The 17,004-nt window shown below is 46.7% G+C and overlaps 2 protein-coding genes across 3 annotated transcripts in view; both read right to left on the bottom strand.

Moving 5' to 3' along the window:
- Positions 1-1,791, bottom strand: part of SLC6A17 (solute carrier family 6 member 17) — a 151,837-nt gene extending 150,046 nt beyond the window's left edge. For both annotated transcript variants that reach the window (XR_014565797.1, XM_083745192.1), the window contains exon 1: positions 1,621-1,791. The gene's annotated coding sequence lies outside the window, so the exon portion shown is untranslated. The remainder of the gene's footprint in view (positions 1-1,620) is intronic.
- Positions 1,792-15,518: 13,727 nt separating this feature from the next.
- UBL4B (ubiquitin like 4B) lies at positions 15,519-16,204 on the bottom strand. The gene has a single exon (XM_083745254.1). The coding sequence runs from the start codon at positions 16,144-16,146 to the stop codon at positions 15,574-15,576; it is 573 nt and encodes a 190-aa protein (XP_083601380.1). The 5' UTR covers positions 16,147-16,204; the 3' UTR covers positions 15,519-15,573.
- Positions 16,205-17,004: the final 800 nt, after the last annotated feature.

Raw genomic sequence — 17,004 nt, 5'->3', positions numbered from 1 at the left:
TAAAAGGATGCTTCTCTGCAGCTAAAAATAAGTCACAGGCTGGGAAGATCCATATGGGCTGTGCAACAGAAGAGACCCTGCTGGATTATCCGACAGTTTTATCTAACCTTGGGATCTGTGAAACATATGTCCACAAACAGGAAGGGCCAAAACCAGGGGAAGGGCCATAGCTCAGTGGCGGAGCATCTGCTTTGCATACAGAAAGTCTCAGGTCCAATCCCTTGCATCTCCAGATTGGCCTAGGAAAGACTCTTGTATGAAGCCCATGAGAGCCGCTATTAGTTAGTGTGGACAGTATCAAGCGTGATATATAAGTCAGCTTTCTAAGTTCATTATTACGTTATAGGGGCATGCTGCATAATAATTCAATGTCATTTGTAGAGAGAGTCACATGTCGTGCTGGCCTTACAATTAGGCAGTCATGGTGGAGATCTAGGAACATACTAATATGGAACAGCACTTTTGTTGCTGCAGCAGAAGAGGAAAGGTACATCCTGAATTCTTGGCACATGTGCTTCTGCTGCTTATGCACAACAAGGAACAAACAGAGGTTGGAGGACCTGATGCAATGAGCAGAGGGAAGATGTGGGAAAGTGGGCTGAGGCTGGATATGAACCATAAATGGTTAAGAAGTCATGGCACATCAAGGCATGGAGTGCAGGGCATATTGGAGGAAATGGAAACCAGATAGTCCAATAAGGGGTCTGTTCATGCAGCTGCAGGACCTGGAATGGTAGTGAAGGAGGCCTTATCAGAGATTGACAAGCAAAAGGACCAGGTGAGGTGGGACAGGGGATGATCCTCCAGCAGCCTGAGGATGGTGCCATTAAATGGTGCAGTAGGCCCCATTTAAACATTTCTTCTGGGGCACTAAAATTCCCACATAGCTTGCACATAGCTCCGGCGATAAGAATTTGACTCCAGATTCACTCTGGTTTAAGCAAAAGTGTTAATGGAGCTTTGCACACATGCTTCCAATTGCAAATGCAAATCAGGAGCAAACACCATAAACACAATCTATTTTTTAGGCAGTTATGTTACAGTCAGAGCTGCATCTTAATAGGAAGGCTATTTGGATCTGTCACTTTCCACTTCCAAACCCCATTCAAGTACGTACATACGTCAATAGCTGATGGCTTGGATTGTATTTTAAAAGGGTTTATTAATCATTTCAAAAAGAGCATACTAAAAAGGAAGAATAGTTGCATAGGATTTATATCAAATCCAATGGCATCTTTTTTTCCACCAGGGCTAAAAGCAGATCCAGAACTGGCTTTCCAATGCAGCCAACATTTTCACAAATGCCCAGGCTTTTTTTAAAAAACGAAACAAGACAAACCTCTAGCATCCTCTCCCCCACCCTAAACCACAGCGTAGGAGTCAAATGAATGCAGCTTCTTGTGGCCCATCTTCTATACCCCTAACTTCTGTGATGAATTGCCCCAGAGAGAGGTGGGGCCAAATGAGCCAGGATTCAAGCGCCGGCGTTTCATTATTCATGAGGACGGAGTGGTTTCTGCTTCCTTTCCCAATGTTACAATCAAGGTCACACTTCAGGCTGCGTGGATTTCAGGATGGCCACTGACGAGCTATATACCCCGCTCCCCACCCCATACTTACTTAAAATGTCAGCTCTCCAAGCATCTCTTCGGAAGGGATCGTGGCAATCCCTCCGGGCTTCAGCAAAGGGCGATTTGCTCGTCTCCCCCCCCCCCCCATCTATCTCGCCCAAACGTGCCTCCTTCCGTTCCGCACCGCTGGCTATTTTTAGGCTTCAGGTGACGCGCCTCCTCGCCTTGCTCCCTTTTCCCTTTTCTCCACCCTTGGTCCACCTGCCTTCCTCCTCCCCAGTTGCTAGGCGAGATCCTTTTTCCATCCTCGCCTAGCAACCGGGAGTTTCCTCTCCCCCCCCCCCCGTGTCTTTTTGGTAAAGCGAAACAAGCAGATCCTACCTGCGTACCGGGAAGAAACAGAGGGAAGAGGAAGGAGAAGGCGCGAGGAGGCGCTGCACCTGCCCCCAAAGGGCTCACTCTTCCTTGCCTTCCTTACCAGTGGGCTGCCCGCCCCGTCGGCGCGCCGTCGAGGAACTCCTCCGGGACGCAGGGCGGAAGGCGGCTGCGCTGGGCCGGGCGGACCTCTGACAACTCGCCGGGGAAAGTGCTCTGGCGGCTGGGCAATGGGAGGAAGGCAAAGCCGCGCGCCCTGACCTGACGCGCGCCTCGGCTCACCCAGGTGGCCGCTCTTCGCCCAGTTGCTCCGCTGCTGCTGCTGCCGCCGCTTCTCCTCCTACTCCCCGACGGCTCGCTCTTTCTGCGGCTCTGTCAGGTCCGTCGGCTCGTCGCCGTCGAGAGCCCACGGAGCAGGCTGCGTCGTCGTCGCCGTGAGAGCACCTTGGCGCGGCTCGCCTTTCCCCAGGCAAGGAGAGCGTCTTTTGGCCGGGCGCGCGTGACGTAGGCTTGAGTCACTCGCCGACGCGCGTCAGTGGGAAAGCGCGGGGCTTCGGCTGGCAACGAGCTCGGCTCGCCGCCCTTCTGGGATCCGGCGGCGGGAGGGGGTCGCGGGGGAGCAGCCAGCCGCCTCTCCCGCACTCACACCCGGCCCCCCCATAGCGGTGGCATGGGGGCCCGAGCGGGGTTAGACGCTGCTGCTGCTCCGCGGACCCTCGAGGCCCCTCCCCGGCAGGGCCAACCAACACCTGATGCTTCGGTGAAAGGCGCGCTTTTCCCGGCATGCCTCAGGCGAGCCGCTTGGGCACTGCGGGAAAGTGTCCGCAATCGCGAGCAGCCTGTGGTGTGAATGGACGGTCTGCCACCTGGAAGATCAGAAGAGTTCCAACGCATATAGGCAAGGCAGTATTATCAAGAGCCCAGAGTTTGGGTCTGAAGAATCAGGAACGTCCCAGCTCAGAGAGCTCAACCTCTGGAGCAGTCTAAAGGAAAGATCACTTGAAAAGATCCAGCCAGGGCATCTTCACCACACAGACAGGGATCTGTCTAAAAAGTTGTGTGCTCCGAGAGGAAAGCAGAAAGCAAGAAGCCCAAACCAAAGAACTAGTGCCATCATCAGCTCCTGAAGTGGCACCAATGCCCTGAGGCCGCTTGTCCTTGTTTTGGTGTTTTAAATGGTAAAGCGCCTTTGGCAGAATGGCAGCATTATTCTGAAGGATCCACTAAGCACATTGCATAAAATGATGCAATGTAATCACATTCCTAGCCACTCTTACACATTCCGCTGCTCAGGTGGCATATCCTCCACTCAAAGTCTATTTTCATCTGGTCATGAGTGTCCCCACCCATTGCCCTCCATCCCATCTCACTCCTCCCCCTCTCATTACTGGCGACTGATAGTCTGTTGTCCAGCTGTGAGCTTCTTAATCATTTCCCCCCAGGACTGGAGGCCTTCAGTGACCAAGAGCAGGGAGGGAGAGCCAGCTGTGGCAATTGGTTCTGCTGCATGGTGGTGCAATCCTTACTCCCCCAGCCCCCAGAATGGAGGTCTGCTCACTGCCAAGGGCAGAGTGGGAGGGGCCATGTTCGGCAGCAATCGATGTAATTAACCACTCATGGCTGACCAAATTCTACCATGACCCACCCAGCCATAAAACACCAAGTCTCATTCTGGCATCACCCCCCAGTCTGCCAGATTCTGTATTGGTTCTATCTGATCCGCCACCATCCCCAGGTTCCAGGGGAATGGCACTTCTGACATAAAAAGGTGGCAGCTCTGATTCCAAACTGCTGTGCAAATGACAGCAGAGCTTGTCCATAAACCAAATATTCTGCTAATATGCTGCCAGTTTCATGCACCAATCAACAAAGGCAGACTATAAGCTTCTGGATTCAACTTCCTTGTTGACTAAAACCCTAAGGTCCACTTAACTTCAGCCAGATGCAAAGTAATAGTGCACATGGAGAGTGGAGTCAACTGCCTGCTGAGCTCCATGAGCTACGAGATAAGGTAAAGGTAAAGGGACCCCTGACCATTAGGTCCAGTCATGGACAACTCTGGGGTTGCGGCTCTCATCTCACTTTATTGGCCGAGGGAGCCAGCGTACAGCTTCTGCGTCATGTGGCCAGCATGACTAAGCCGCTTCTGGCGAACCAGAGCAGCACACGAAAACGCTGTTTACCTTCCCATCAGAGCGGTACCTATTTATCTACTTGCACTTTGACGTGCTTTCGAACTGCTAGGTTGGCAGGAGCAGGGACCGAGCAACGGGAGCTCACCCCGTTGCGGGGATTCGAACTGCCGACCTTCTGATCAGCAAGTCCTAGGCTCTGTGGTTTAACCCACAGTGCCACCCGCGTCCCTTTCTGAGCTACGAGATAGCCTGCATGTATAAGTACAAATCTACTACTGATCAGGAATTCTAACACCAACCCCTAAAACGGGTCAAAGGCAGACAAAGAACACCCTATTTTTTCAGTCGAGGAACACTGTAGCTAAGAGACAAGTGATTAGCCCAAGGCTAGCCATGGCAGATGATTCTGCTGCGTAGGTGCCATTTTTGTACATCTCATAACACGCCAACTTCACTAATGTACGAAGTTGCTGTTGTTATTATAGTTTAAACACCCTCGGTGTTGTTCTGTACATAACAATATGAGGGCCGTCAATGAAATAACTTTATTTCATCTGTTTTGTAATCTATTAAAAACTGCAGCCTGGAGAAGGAAGCGAGTTCCTGAGCACTTTGCTTGCTCCCTGATGAGACAGTTGGTAAGCACTACAAGGACTGGGGCAAGTGCCCCCTCCCTGTCTGATGCAGAGCTTGGAGAGAGGGTGCATTCAATCTTGCAGCCTCCCGCATGAGCTCCTGGCTGGTCAAGGAGCATAAAAGCTCAGCTCAGCTGCTCGCTGGGACAGGATATTGCCAACATGTGAAGCTACTGGGCCAAGTTCCAGCTGCTGGTTTTGGTGTATAAAGCCTATGCAGCTTGGGACCAGGATATGTGAAAGATCACCTCGCCCCTTATATACCCAACCAATCACTGTGCTGTGCAGCTGAAGTCCTCCTGCAGATGCCACATTATCAGGAGGGTCTGTTTCTCACAATTGCGTCTTAGTGCTATCCTTTAGAATTCCCTTCCCTTAAGTATTAGACAAGTGCCACCTCTGTTGTCTTTTCAGCACCTTCTTCCAACAAGCCTTTAAGTCAAGATCTTTCCCAGTCTACATCTCTACTGGAATAATGTAAGGACGTTTTATTGTTATATCAGTTGTTGGTTGCTGCCCTGGGCTCCTTCCTTTGGGTGGAAGGGCAGGATATAAGTTTAATAAACAAATAAATATTAAATATAAATGCATTTGCACCCATATTGCAATAACCTCAATATGGGTGTCTTTCTTGATGGTGCTGGTATTTAAAAAGAATAACTACCTGTGGGTAAAGATTTCATCCAAGCACATAGCACATTGGTGACTCAGTTAGATTTTCATTATCCATTTTATCTGCTGGGCTGGGTATCTATAGATGGTTGTTACCTTTCCTTTTCCCTTTTTTTACCTCCACCCTACCTGTCCAATAAAGTTATTTATATTTTGACATTTGGCTTCCTTGGTTTTTTAAATGGCAATTTATCAGAATTTTCCCTGTGTGCTTAAGACAGTGGGTTATGTCCCTTGAGACATCTCACAAAATACTGTCAAGTTCTGTGTCTTTGGAGACATAAATCATATGTTCTCTTCTTGTTTATATTTTTTCTAAAGCAGTGTGGAAGGCAGGAGTCTGAGTTAGGGCAAAGTGCTGGACAAGCCTTAGGTGTGACAAGAGGTTCATTCTGTTTGGTGGGAGTCTTTTCTTTTCTCTCTTTCTCTTTTTGGTGGAAAAGGGATTATTTTATAAGTAAGAAAAAGGTCCCCACTAAAATACGTTCCAGCAGGGCTATCACCTTATTTATCCATTGTGCAGAACCTAGCTCATTTAGATGTTTAACAAATTTGTGATTCTACACTGACAATTTAAGGAAGAAAGGCTATACAGCATTAAAAAGAAAAGCCATCTTTCCTATTGCTTCTCATGTCCTACTGAGCAGAGCAATCCTAGTGCCAGATATGTGCGGCAGGAGGGAGCCAGGTGTTTCTCTCGGCTGGGGCACTGCTGCTGCTGGTGGTGAGGATCTGCTTCCACAAAAGCTGCTACTGTGCCCACTGATGGCACAAACTACTGATGACCTAAGTCCTAAATAGGGTAGAATGGGGGCAGGGCAGGGCAGGGCTGGGCTAGCAAGGATCCACGGGATCCTAAGCTGGTCTAGCCTCCAGAGAAGAGTTCAATCTGCATCTCTCTGCTGTGCAAGCATGGAACTGGCAAAGCAAAAATTAAGAAAATAATATCCTGACACCTCCACCCATCTTTCCCCATGGCTGGTAAGTTAAAGCAGCAATAACCAGCAGTGGGTTAACTCTTTCCCCCTCACCCTCTCCCATCATTTTTTCTGCTATAAGCAGTCCCCACCCCAAACTGTTATTTGCTCTGCCAGAGAAAGCTTATGGATACTGCTAAGTTCTTCAGATCCAGATACAACTTTCTGCCTGCTGGATCACATTTTTCAAATTTTACCCAGGGGATAACAAAATGTTTAAGGTTGGGCTGAATAGATTATGTTCACCTTCTAAGAAAGGGGGCAGAAATGGGTACCTATAGTTAGGGATGGGGGAGAATATTGATTCAGTTCACATTTAATGGTGAATCCATCAGATTCTCACTTTCCAAAACAAGGCAAGAAACAGAACTAAACTTTGAAATTTGCACTCATCCAAATTTTGTGATGCAGTTCCCAACCAACCAGTGTTTGTAAAATATCAAATATGCGGTTAAAGTGTGCATAAAAAAGAATATATTGGTGAAAATAGCAAACAAATATGCATCATATTTGGAAAGAATGTTTGCAAAAATGTGTACATCAGCTAAAATTTCATTCAAAAATGTGTTTATTAGGAGAAATTTGCATTAAAATACTGAATAATTTTCATGACAATTTTTTTAATTCAAAGATTGCTGCAGAAATGTGGTGAACCGAATTTAAGATTTGAAAAATGAGAAACCGAGCAACCAAAAATTCTCAGATTCAACCCTGTAATAGGTGATCCCACATCTCGCCTTGTGCTGGCTCCTGCTTCCTATTTGCATGGAAAAACCAAAAAGAAATCTCTTTGTTTAAGAAACGATCATGGGTTGCTGTATGGCTTTTCCTTCATGTGTTCATGGAGCAGCCATCAGCAGCTTATGTTCAAAGATGTGGTTTGACCTATGTATTGAGAAGTCTGAGTAGGTTTGTGAGAGGATCTCATGATGAAAAAATTAATGTGAATTTTAAACCAGCCTGATCTAAGCTTGCTCAGAGATTGTATAAGCTACCGAGAACCCTCCCTTCTCTGGATTAATTCATAGACTTGGGGGATTTGTATAATGCACGCTTGTAAAGAATAATGCCCTGGCCCACCGGAATCAGAGTGAATATGAAACATGATGCTCAAAGACAGATGTGATTCCATAAATTCACAAACAGCAACCTATAAATAACTTGCTGGTTATGCAGCCGCCCTCCTATGATCCTGATTCTTACATCTTACAGCTGCCATGTGTCTCCATGGTGACAGAATCACATGACCACCAGCCATTCATTCATAGCTGTTTCAAGCTGACGGAGAGGGAAGGTAGGATGAGGGCGGGGGCAATAATTTGGAGAAATCAACATTTGGGTCTTTGTGGGAAGAAAAGTCAAAACACAAGGAGATAAAGACTGATCTTGGCAAGTATGGATGCTGACGAGAGAGGATTTTGCAGTCTGCTGTTTTAGGAAACAGGCTAGCATTCAGGAAAAAGGTGGTGTTTTAATAGTAACAAGACTGGGTCAGAGCTGAAGCTGCCATCTCCTCATCCCATGAGCCCTTTGAGAGTTGTATGCAGCAGGGAAATGCTCAGCAAGCACAGTTTCTTTGGTTACGATGCAGACATCGTGACTGTCTGAGTTTTCTCTAAATTGCACCTTTTCAGGCTTCAGCTGCCATCTTTAAGACCAGGAAGTAACCCACCCTGTCAGGTCAGTAACCCATTTAGATGGCTGTCACTCCTAGTGCTTTCTGAAGAAGCAACATAGTAAGTGGATGCCCCAGTGTGCTAGACATTAACACGCTAGGAATAAAATGTTATGCCTCCCTGCTCTGGATTGAAGCCCCTTTTCAATGGTACAGAGAGGAGGAGACTGGAAGCAAGGAAATAGTGTCCCCTTTGGAATCTGCACCCTCATGTTATTTTGTCTTTTAGAGATCCTGAGGATGCCTTATAAAATGCCAGCGAGAGTTGACAAAGATGATTTTCTTCAGGTTTCAGCTGTTTCTCTCTGAGGTTTCTAGAGGCAAGGGGAATGCCCCCTGACGCTAGTGTACATGCATGCAGTGCAACACTGGTAAGCCGACATACAAAATGAGAAATAATTTGCTGCTACATAAAGGCAAAATGAGGAATCACTTTACACTTACAACTGGGGTGGTACAGAGAGTTACACTCTGAACGTGAGTCACCATGATGCCATTACGGGAATAGCAAGTGCCGATTTATTTGAGAAGCACTAAGCTCAGAAAGATGTAGAAAACAATCGTGTAATGTTACTCTGCATTGACTACACTTCTAATTAGTACTGTGCTCTGTTCTAATTTTAGCTGAATGAAAAATGCAATAAGGTTGGGTTTACCCTATGGACAAACTAGGAAGAACTATTCCCTAGACTAGAGAAAAGAGCCTCTGTCTTTTTTTCTGGAAGTAAATTGCCCCCACCTTTAAATGTCCTGGATTTCTGTAGAGTTGTCTGGGGGCTCACTCAGACAACCATTTCTTACACAGGAAAGCCAAAACTACGTTAACTTTCCTTCAGATTAAAGTGTATCCAGTGAATCCAGTGTGTATCCTGGTCACAATTCCTCACATCATGCATGGTCTGACTTACTTTCCACAATACTTTTTATGACATAAGTAGGGAGCAGATTCTGCAACAAGCATCAAAGCATTCACAGGACTGGTTCAGCTTCCCAAAGTTCATTGCAGAGGCACATTACTGCTGCTGAAGAAACTACATCCCACAGAATGTGACTGCGGGAACAAGCCCTACATTATCAGGGCAGATTTTAGCATGGCAACTTGCATGCAAATGCCTTGCTCAGGGATAAGAATCTAGTGGCTCTTCAGATGTTCTTGGATTCCAGCACCCACCTTTCCCACACAGCCTAGTCAATAAGAAGGGATGATGGGAGCCCTAGTCCAGCAATATCTGGAAGCCACTGGGTTCCCCACCCCTGGCTGGGTCAGAGCAAAAGCTCATCTTGCCCAGAACCCCAACAAACACAAGTCCAAAGACATACAGAGGAAGTATGTCTCTGCTGGGAATCACAAATAGGGAGAGTGCTGTTGCATTCAGTTCCTGCTCACAGGCTTTCTACATACTTGTGGTTGTTCACTGGGGGTACAGGATGCCAGACTACATGGGCCCTTAGCCTGATCCATGAAATATCTTTTTGAGTTCTTATGTTCAAATGAGAGAGGTAGACACCACCACATCAACTACAGGCTCACAGCTTTTGAATATGATGATCCCATTTTCACTAGCCCTGTGCCAAGTCCTGCCTTTAAATTTCCAGATAATCATCTCTTGTGAAAGAGGGTGGTTTATCATATGCAGGGTGAAATTCTAGGAACTTCTAGGTTTAGAAGAGATTGCATTTACTTACAAGTGGCTTTGGGGTGGGGAGGACATGAATTAATGTCCTCTTCCATTATAGAACAACCCCTGGATGGCCTGTTGTCTTCCCATCCTGAAGTTCCTCAAAACCATATGTAGGGGGACTCTGGAAGGTTGCAGAGTGCAGACCACCAGGGAGATGATTTGGAGAATGAAAAAACCACACTCACAGAAATACCCTCCAGCCACCTCAAAAGTAAGTTAAGTGCAGCAAAAACCCAGCACCCCACCTAGGAAAAAATCATTCTTTATTTATTGATGGAGAATAACTGAAAAACACTGGGAGGCTTTTGTTTGTTTGTTTTTTAAAGGTAAAGGTACCCCTGCCCGTACGGGCCAGTCTTGACAGACTCTGGGGTTGTGCGCCCATCTCACTTAAGAGGCCAGGGGCCAGCGCTGTCCGGAGACACTTCCGGGTCACGTGGCCAGCGTGACATCACTGCTCTGGCGAGCCAGAGCTGCACACGGAAACGCCGTTTACCTTCCCGCCGGTAAGCAGTCCCTATTTATCTACTTGCACCCGGAGGTGCTTTCGAACTGCTAGGTTGGCAGGCGCTGGGACCGAGCAGCGGGAGCGCACCCCGCCGCAGGGATTCGAACCGCCGACCTTTCGATCGGCAAGTCCTAGGCGCTGAGGCTTTAACCCACAGCGCCACCTGCGTCACCTGTTTGTTTTTTACACAGCACTAATTCTAATGATTCTGGCTAAAATTCACAAAATATATAAGCCTTCAGCTAAACGAAGGGATAGATTTAATGTCAAGCCAATAAGCAAGCCGAGGCAAACAGTCCATAGTTAATTGCAAATAAGCAAGCAAGCTGAAGGATGCAGTTCTGAGCTCCATTCATCAACCAGCTGCAACAGCTAATAGGGGGCAGTCAAACATGAACCAGCAGCTGGTCCCTTCAATGCTATCCCTTTCCAGGAACTGCTCCCGGCTTTTATTTCATTGGCTGCCTAGCTGGGGCAGTTAAGCAAAGCAGATGGGGAACTGGTTAGCCAGCCATTTGTACAAAAAGGCCGTACACTGAATGAAATAATTCTGTTCTGGCTCCCTGGATGCTGCCAGAGCCTTCAGAAAAGGATGGAAAAGAAACAATGTTTTAGTAGCTGCAATTTTACTCTCCTGCCCTGACACCCTTTAATCTTCTGCCTAGGTTTGTGCTTCAAAAGGGCAGCTCATGTTTCACAACTGTCATGTGATTTCTTCCCTCAACCCGGGAGTATATTTTAAGCCTCTCCTTGACGTCACACGCTTCTCCATCTCAACAGGACCTTGTTTTGTCGGTTTTCAGGGATTAGACTATTACTGTCCGGCGTGCTCTCGTTCTTCCCATCATAAGGCAATTAATGCTCACTAAACTGCAGTATGAGCAGATGGAGGGAGGGAGGTGATGTTCTTCTTCACCATTGTCCTTCGGTGGTCATGAAAGCATCATTTCCTCCCGAATCACCCTAAATCAGGACCATACCACAGCAGCGTCTCTCAGCACGTGAAAAAGCAAGTGCTCAGAAGGGTGCTTAAGATCTATATTTAGTCAAACAAAATGACTCTCCCCCATTTCCCTCTATTTCTCCGTAACATCTGAATAGGTCAGGCTGTGCAATTTCATACAAGCACCTTGCTGTATATACCGCTGGGTGGAACGAGGACCAATAAACTGAGACTGAATCCTGGCAAGAATGGGGCGCAGCAGCGGGTGAGCCGTTTGTGGTTCTGAGTGATAGATCAGTTGGCTGCTCTGGAAAGGACTGTTTTCCCTTAGGATCAGGTATATAGCTTGGAGGTAATCATCACTGGCCACCTCATTAGAAGAGAAGACTCCCTGGAAAAGACCCTGATATTGAGAAAGATGGAGGGCACAAGGAGAAGGGGACGACAGAGGACGAGATGGATCACGTTTGGTCAAAACTCTCCACTATGACCTGTCCATCTTGGGTGGCCCTGCACGGCATAGCTCATAGCTTCTCTGAGTTGTTCAAGCCCCTTCGCCACGGCAAGGCAGTGATCCTTGAAGAGTCCCATGGACTGCAAGAAGATCAAACCTTCCATTCTTAAGGAAATCAGCCCTGAGTGCTCACTGGAAGGACAGATCGTGAAGCTGAGGCTCTAATACTTTGGCCACCTCATGAGAAGAGAAGACTCCCTGGGAAAGACCCTGATGTTGGGAAAGATGGAGGGCACAAGGAGAAGGGGACGACAGAGGACAAGATGGTTGGATAGTGTTCTCGAACCTACCAGCATGAGTTTGACCAAACTGCGGGAGGCAGTGAAAGACAGGAGTGCCTGGCGTGCTCTGGTCCATGGGGTCACGAAGAGTCGGACACGACTAAACAACTAAACAACAACAATCATCATTGATCCATCATCACTGCTTGTGTGCCTTTTCTCACCTTTGGCTGGGATGCCAGCGACCACCATTCCTGGACAGGAAAAGCTTGGACACACAGGGGTCTATGCAGCAGTAACCTCAACATTAGCTCACTGCAATGCACTCTATGGGAAACTGCCCTGAGGTCTGGTCAGGAAGCTGAAGCTGGGGCTGAAGGCAGCATCTAGTTAGTGGAGCGGCCTGCCGCCAGCATACAACAGCCCTGTTTGTTGAGGGGACACTGCCTGGCCAAAGCTCCCACTTTTTGTGTTCCTCATATAGGCACAGATGCAGACATATTAGCTCCAGTGTTGGCTATATTACTGACAGATTTTTCTCTCCCTCAGTCCTTTTTATGCGTTTCATCTCATTAAACAATTCCACCTTCCACAGCTACTTCAAATTTCATTCCTCTGGCTTTGGTGTTTACAAACAGAATTACTACTGCATGCTAATTAAGCACTTGGTTACTGCCAATTTAATTTTACCCCAAAGGAATGTTTGGTGGTTTGATGGGAACAGTGGAGGGCAGAGTGCCTACAACGCTGTTATTAGACCAGTGGTGCATGGTGCTGAGCTTGATTGTTTCAGTGCCTAGGAAAAGCTCAATGCACAGCACTCTTGCTGTAACAGCCAATATTACATAAATATGTGATCTTTGGCTCCTTCCCATATCAATTTCCATATAGCAGGGGTGGGAAGCCTGTGATCCTCCAGATTCACCTCTTGTCAGTCCCAGCTCCTATCAGCCCTAGCCAGCATGGCCAAGGGTCAGGAATGAGGGCAGCTGGAGTCCAAGAACATCTGGGTGGCCATTGCACAATACAGGAAAAGGTGTGCATTTTGTAATGTATAGAGAAGGTGGATCAATGGGATGGGCAGTTATGACAGACATGCATGTACCTGTTGCAGAAATGACACTCAGGCAACCCTTTATATATTACCAAAGGGACACTTTTTCTACATGGGCATTAATTTTCTCTTATGAAAAGACATAAAATAATAATACCCTATGTTCTGCAAACATAGTTGCTCTTTTTTCCAGTACTTAGTAGTAGTGGCAGCAGATCATCCTCCATCTGTAGATCTCAGGGTGGTTTGATGACTTCTGCAGTCACTGAGTGATGAGAATAAAAAAGAATTAAGTTTTCTTGATTCTCTTCAGCAATCAATGTTTGGGCAAGCTCAAATGTTGTCCAAAATGTGGTGGCTGCAGACTTCATCATGCACTGAATCACTTCAGACAAACTATGGCTCGTCCTTTGAATAATAATAATAATAATAATAATTTATTATTTGTACCCCGCCCATCTGGCTGGGTTTCCCCAGCCACTCTGGGCGGCTTCCAACAGACTCTATTGGAGCTGCTGGCACATATTACACCTTTGATTCAACATCTATACCTGAGCCTGGCTCTAATTATGGTCCATCACACTTTCTAAGATGGACTAAATTTACCATATATATGCCAGGTAAGAACTGCAAGGAGACAAGGAGGTATTCTCCATGTCTATCTCTCAGCTGTGGAATATCCTTCCCCTTACGTGAATATAGCCCAAAAGCAATGTAAAACTCTTTTTTTAAAAAAAAGGTTGGCTTTGGCTGACAAGAGATGTGGTGGCATGAAGATACCATTTTAACATTTGTAGGGTTTTATGTTTAAAGTATGTCCCTCCCCATGAGACAATTTGATGTCATGTGCATGTGAATCAAAAAGTCAGACGAGACCTTAGGTCATCGAGTCCAACCTGTTGCCTCAATGTAACGTCCATAATTCAGGATGCAATTACAGCATCCATGAGAGATCCAGGCCCTGCTCAAATTCCTCTCACAAAAGATAGCCAGCCGCCCACTTCTTGAGGCAGTCTGTTCCATTGTTGAACAGCGCTTACTGTTAGGGTGTTTCTCCTCATTTTTATGCAAGATCGGCTTCGCTGCAATTTCCACCCATTGGCTCTGGTCCTGCCCTCTGGAGCAGCAGAGAATAAGTCTGTTCCACTCTCTGCATGGCAACCTTTTAGATGTTTGAAGACAGTGATCTCATCTCCACAGCAGGGTGTAGCACTCTTCACAAGTCTGGTGCTTTAATTGCCCCACTACCTCTGTAGTGAAATGTCAGTTTTAATCTCCAGTTCTGAAAACATTCCTTCACTTCTGCTGAGTTCTTGGGTAGTTAACTCAGTGGAGGAACGCAATGACAAGCTGGGAACCATGTCAAAACGAGCATTTCAGAAGCAGCTTGCTGATACCAGCTTAGTATATGTGAAGAAACAACAACCCACTACTAATTGGGAGACTGCTTTCTTGGGAAGTGGAGTGGAATAGCTCTACTTGGAGGTAGGGGAACAGTCACTTTTCATGCAGAATCCAATACATTTGCTGGGGGAAACATGTAAAATGGATCCTGGGAATGGTTCTTCAACTGTTTGCTTCAGCTCCAGCACAAAATTGGGAAGCTGCCACAGAAATGCTTGAATTCCTGCCTGTGGTCCTGGGAAGCCAGCCAGCCATATGCTCCTATATGACACACTGACTTTGAGAAAATGATGTTTGATTCAATGTACAGAGAGAGGGTGTACAAGGACAATTGTCCATCTCAACCAGGGCTTTCAGGCTCAACCGGTTCATGTAGTCTTGCTGGAGATCTTCCACTGTTTGGACACCAGTATTTTAAATAGCCATGCCAAAGATGGAACCAAGGACCATGTATCAGTAAAGCACATGCTGCCTTACATGTACCTGGATACAAGCCTAGTTTGATGGTAGCGGTGGAGGAGATAAACCTATGATAGAGGCAGGTCTGAAACGGGGAGACTGTTTTCATAGGTCTTTTTGCACCTCCCTCAGAATGCCCCACTTATGGTGATTTTTCAGGGTGTGGCTCCCCCCCCCCCAAAAAAAAAAACCTATTTGTGGGAGAAGACAGAACATATCAACCTGCTGCCAAGACAATGGTGCTGATGCATCCTGCCTTGCTGTTCTGTCAGACAATTAAATGGCCAGTGCAGTATGATAACACAGGGAGCACTGAGGCAATGCAGGCTTCCTTCACTCAAGAGTGAGTGTAAATTACGGCTTCATTTGGCCTTGGGAAAATTGGACATCGCCAGCTCTGATTTGCTGTGTGGTGCCATGACATCACCACACTAGGAACAAGGCAGCCAGTTACCTGGGATCACACAGCCAGAAATGAGATGCCTGACCAAAGCAGCAGTCAGTAAGGGTAAACACATTCAGGGGCTGTTCAATGAACTTTTAGCCTTCCCTTTCATGCCAAAACTGTTTGCCTGTGAAAAATCTGGCACAGCACTAGTTTCAATACCAACTGAAGCTCTGGTCCTTTTAAAAATGGTCATCTTCATTTACTAAACCTCCTTCCTCCTTGGTACATAAAGACACAGCTCCATGTTCCATACTCCATCACTATTTTAATTTTCGCTTAGATCTCTCTAAATAAGTCTACTCAAGAGTTCTTCCAGCACCACCTTCCTCCTAGCATTTCTTGTGGCTCAGTCTGGGTCGCTTTATCCTTCCTGGATTCAGACACTGGGGCTGTGGGGTGCCCCTTTTGCTCACCTGTAGCCACCGGTTCACCTTCACCTTCCTCAGGACTTAGGAGGTCCTCTGCTAACTCTTCGATGTTTTCCAGGCTCAGCAAGCCAAGGCCTTTGTAGTAGTCGTTCAGCACCCGCTCGAGAACCCTCACTGCGTCGGAAGTTCTGAAATGTTTCTCCAGGACTTGCGAGAGTCGATACCACACTGAGTGGGGCTGGGCAGCCGTCGGCTTTGAGGGCTCCTCGGGATGAGCTTGCTCAGGTTTTTTAATGACCAGATAGAGGATGGACTCTGGGCCAATGAGATAGTCTGATAATTTGTGCTCCCCCTCCAGCACTTTCCCCTGGAACAACAGGGTCTGCTGGTTCTCAGGGACATTGAGCTCTTCACACACCAGGCTTTTCACCAGAGAGATCCTCTCCTCACCAGATACCTGAAGGCGGCACTGCTGCCCAAGCAGCCTCTTCACTGTGAGCAGCATTGCCTTGTTCAATGGGCCAGTAAATCAAGCCCTGCCTGAATGAGCGAATGCGAAGGGACAAAAAAGGAAGGCAGCGATTGGCTGATTTTCCTCTGATGTCACAATTCTACCACGGCCGGTCACTGTGAACTTTAGCAGTTGAACAAAGGGGGGAAGTTTGGATGGGGGATAATTTCAATTCAGATTGTACTTTGATATGATTACTCCTTAATCTGCACTTCCTGATACAGCACAAACTGAAATCGATATTCTTTGAAATTCACGCTTCTCTGCATTTTGCAAGCAGTGAAATGATGTGTGCCAAAATATATAAACATTAGGAGAAAGTGTGCATAGAAACGCACTATGTTAGTGAAATGAGCATACAAAAATGTGTATACTGGGGAATGTTGCACACAAAACACTACATCTGGAGAAATGTGCACTAAAATGCTGATGAGCTGCCTCTGGGCCAAAGGAGCAGCCTGAGTGTGCCTTGTCTGCACTCCAAGTATTATGAGATGAATCAATTCATCTCTCAAAAACTGCTTATGAATTCCAGTCATCAATACATAATCTCTGGGCCTTTGCCTTTGTAGAAAACAAAGCAACTGAGGGGCAGGATCCATAGGATATTAAGAACGTAAGGAGAGCCCTGTTCGATCAGGCCCAAAGCTCTTCATTCCATCGTCTTGTTCTCATAGTGACCAACTAAATACCTATGGGAAGCCCACAAGCAGGACATGAGTCAAAGAGCACTCTCCCCACTTGTGATTGCCCATTCTCTTGTGTTATGGTGTATTTTTATCTTGATAGTACGTTAACTTAGGTATTTTGTAAAAAGGTAGAACATAAATCTTCATAATAAATAGAATAAAC

Source organism: Podarcis gaigeae, assembly GCF_964106915.1.
Source record: "Podarcis gaigeae genome assembly, chromosome: 6".
Classification (NCBI taxonomy): domain Eukaryota; kingdom Metazoa; phylum Chordata; class Lepidosauria; order Squamata; family Lacertidae; genus Podarcis; species Podarcis gaigeae.
This window is presented reverse-complemented; position numbering and strand designations above follow the sequence as displayed.

Bases quoted from the DNA above. Each gene is read 5' to 3' on its own strand.
- UBL4B (XM_083745254.1), bottom strand. From the start codon at position 16,146: ATGCTGCTCACAGTGAAGAGGCTGCTTGGGCAGCAGTGCCGCCTTCAG.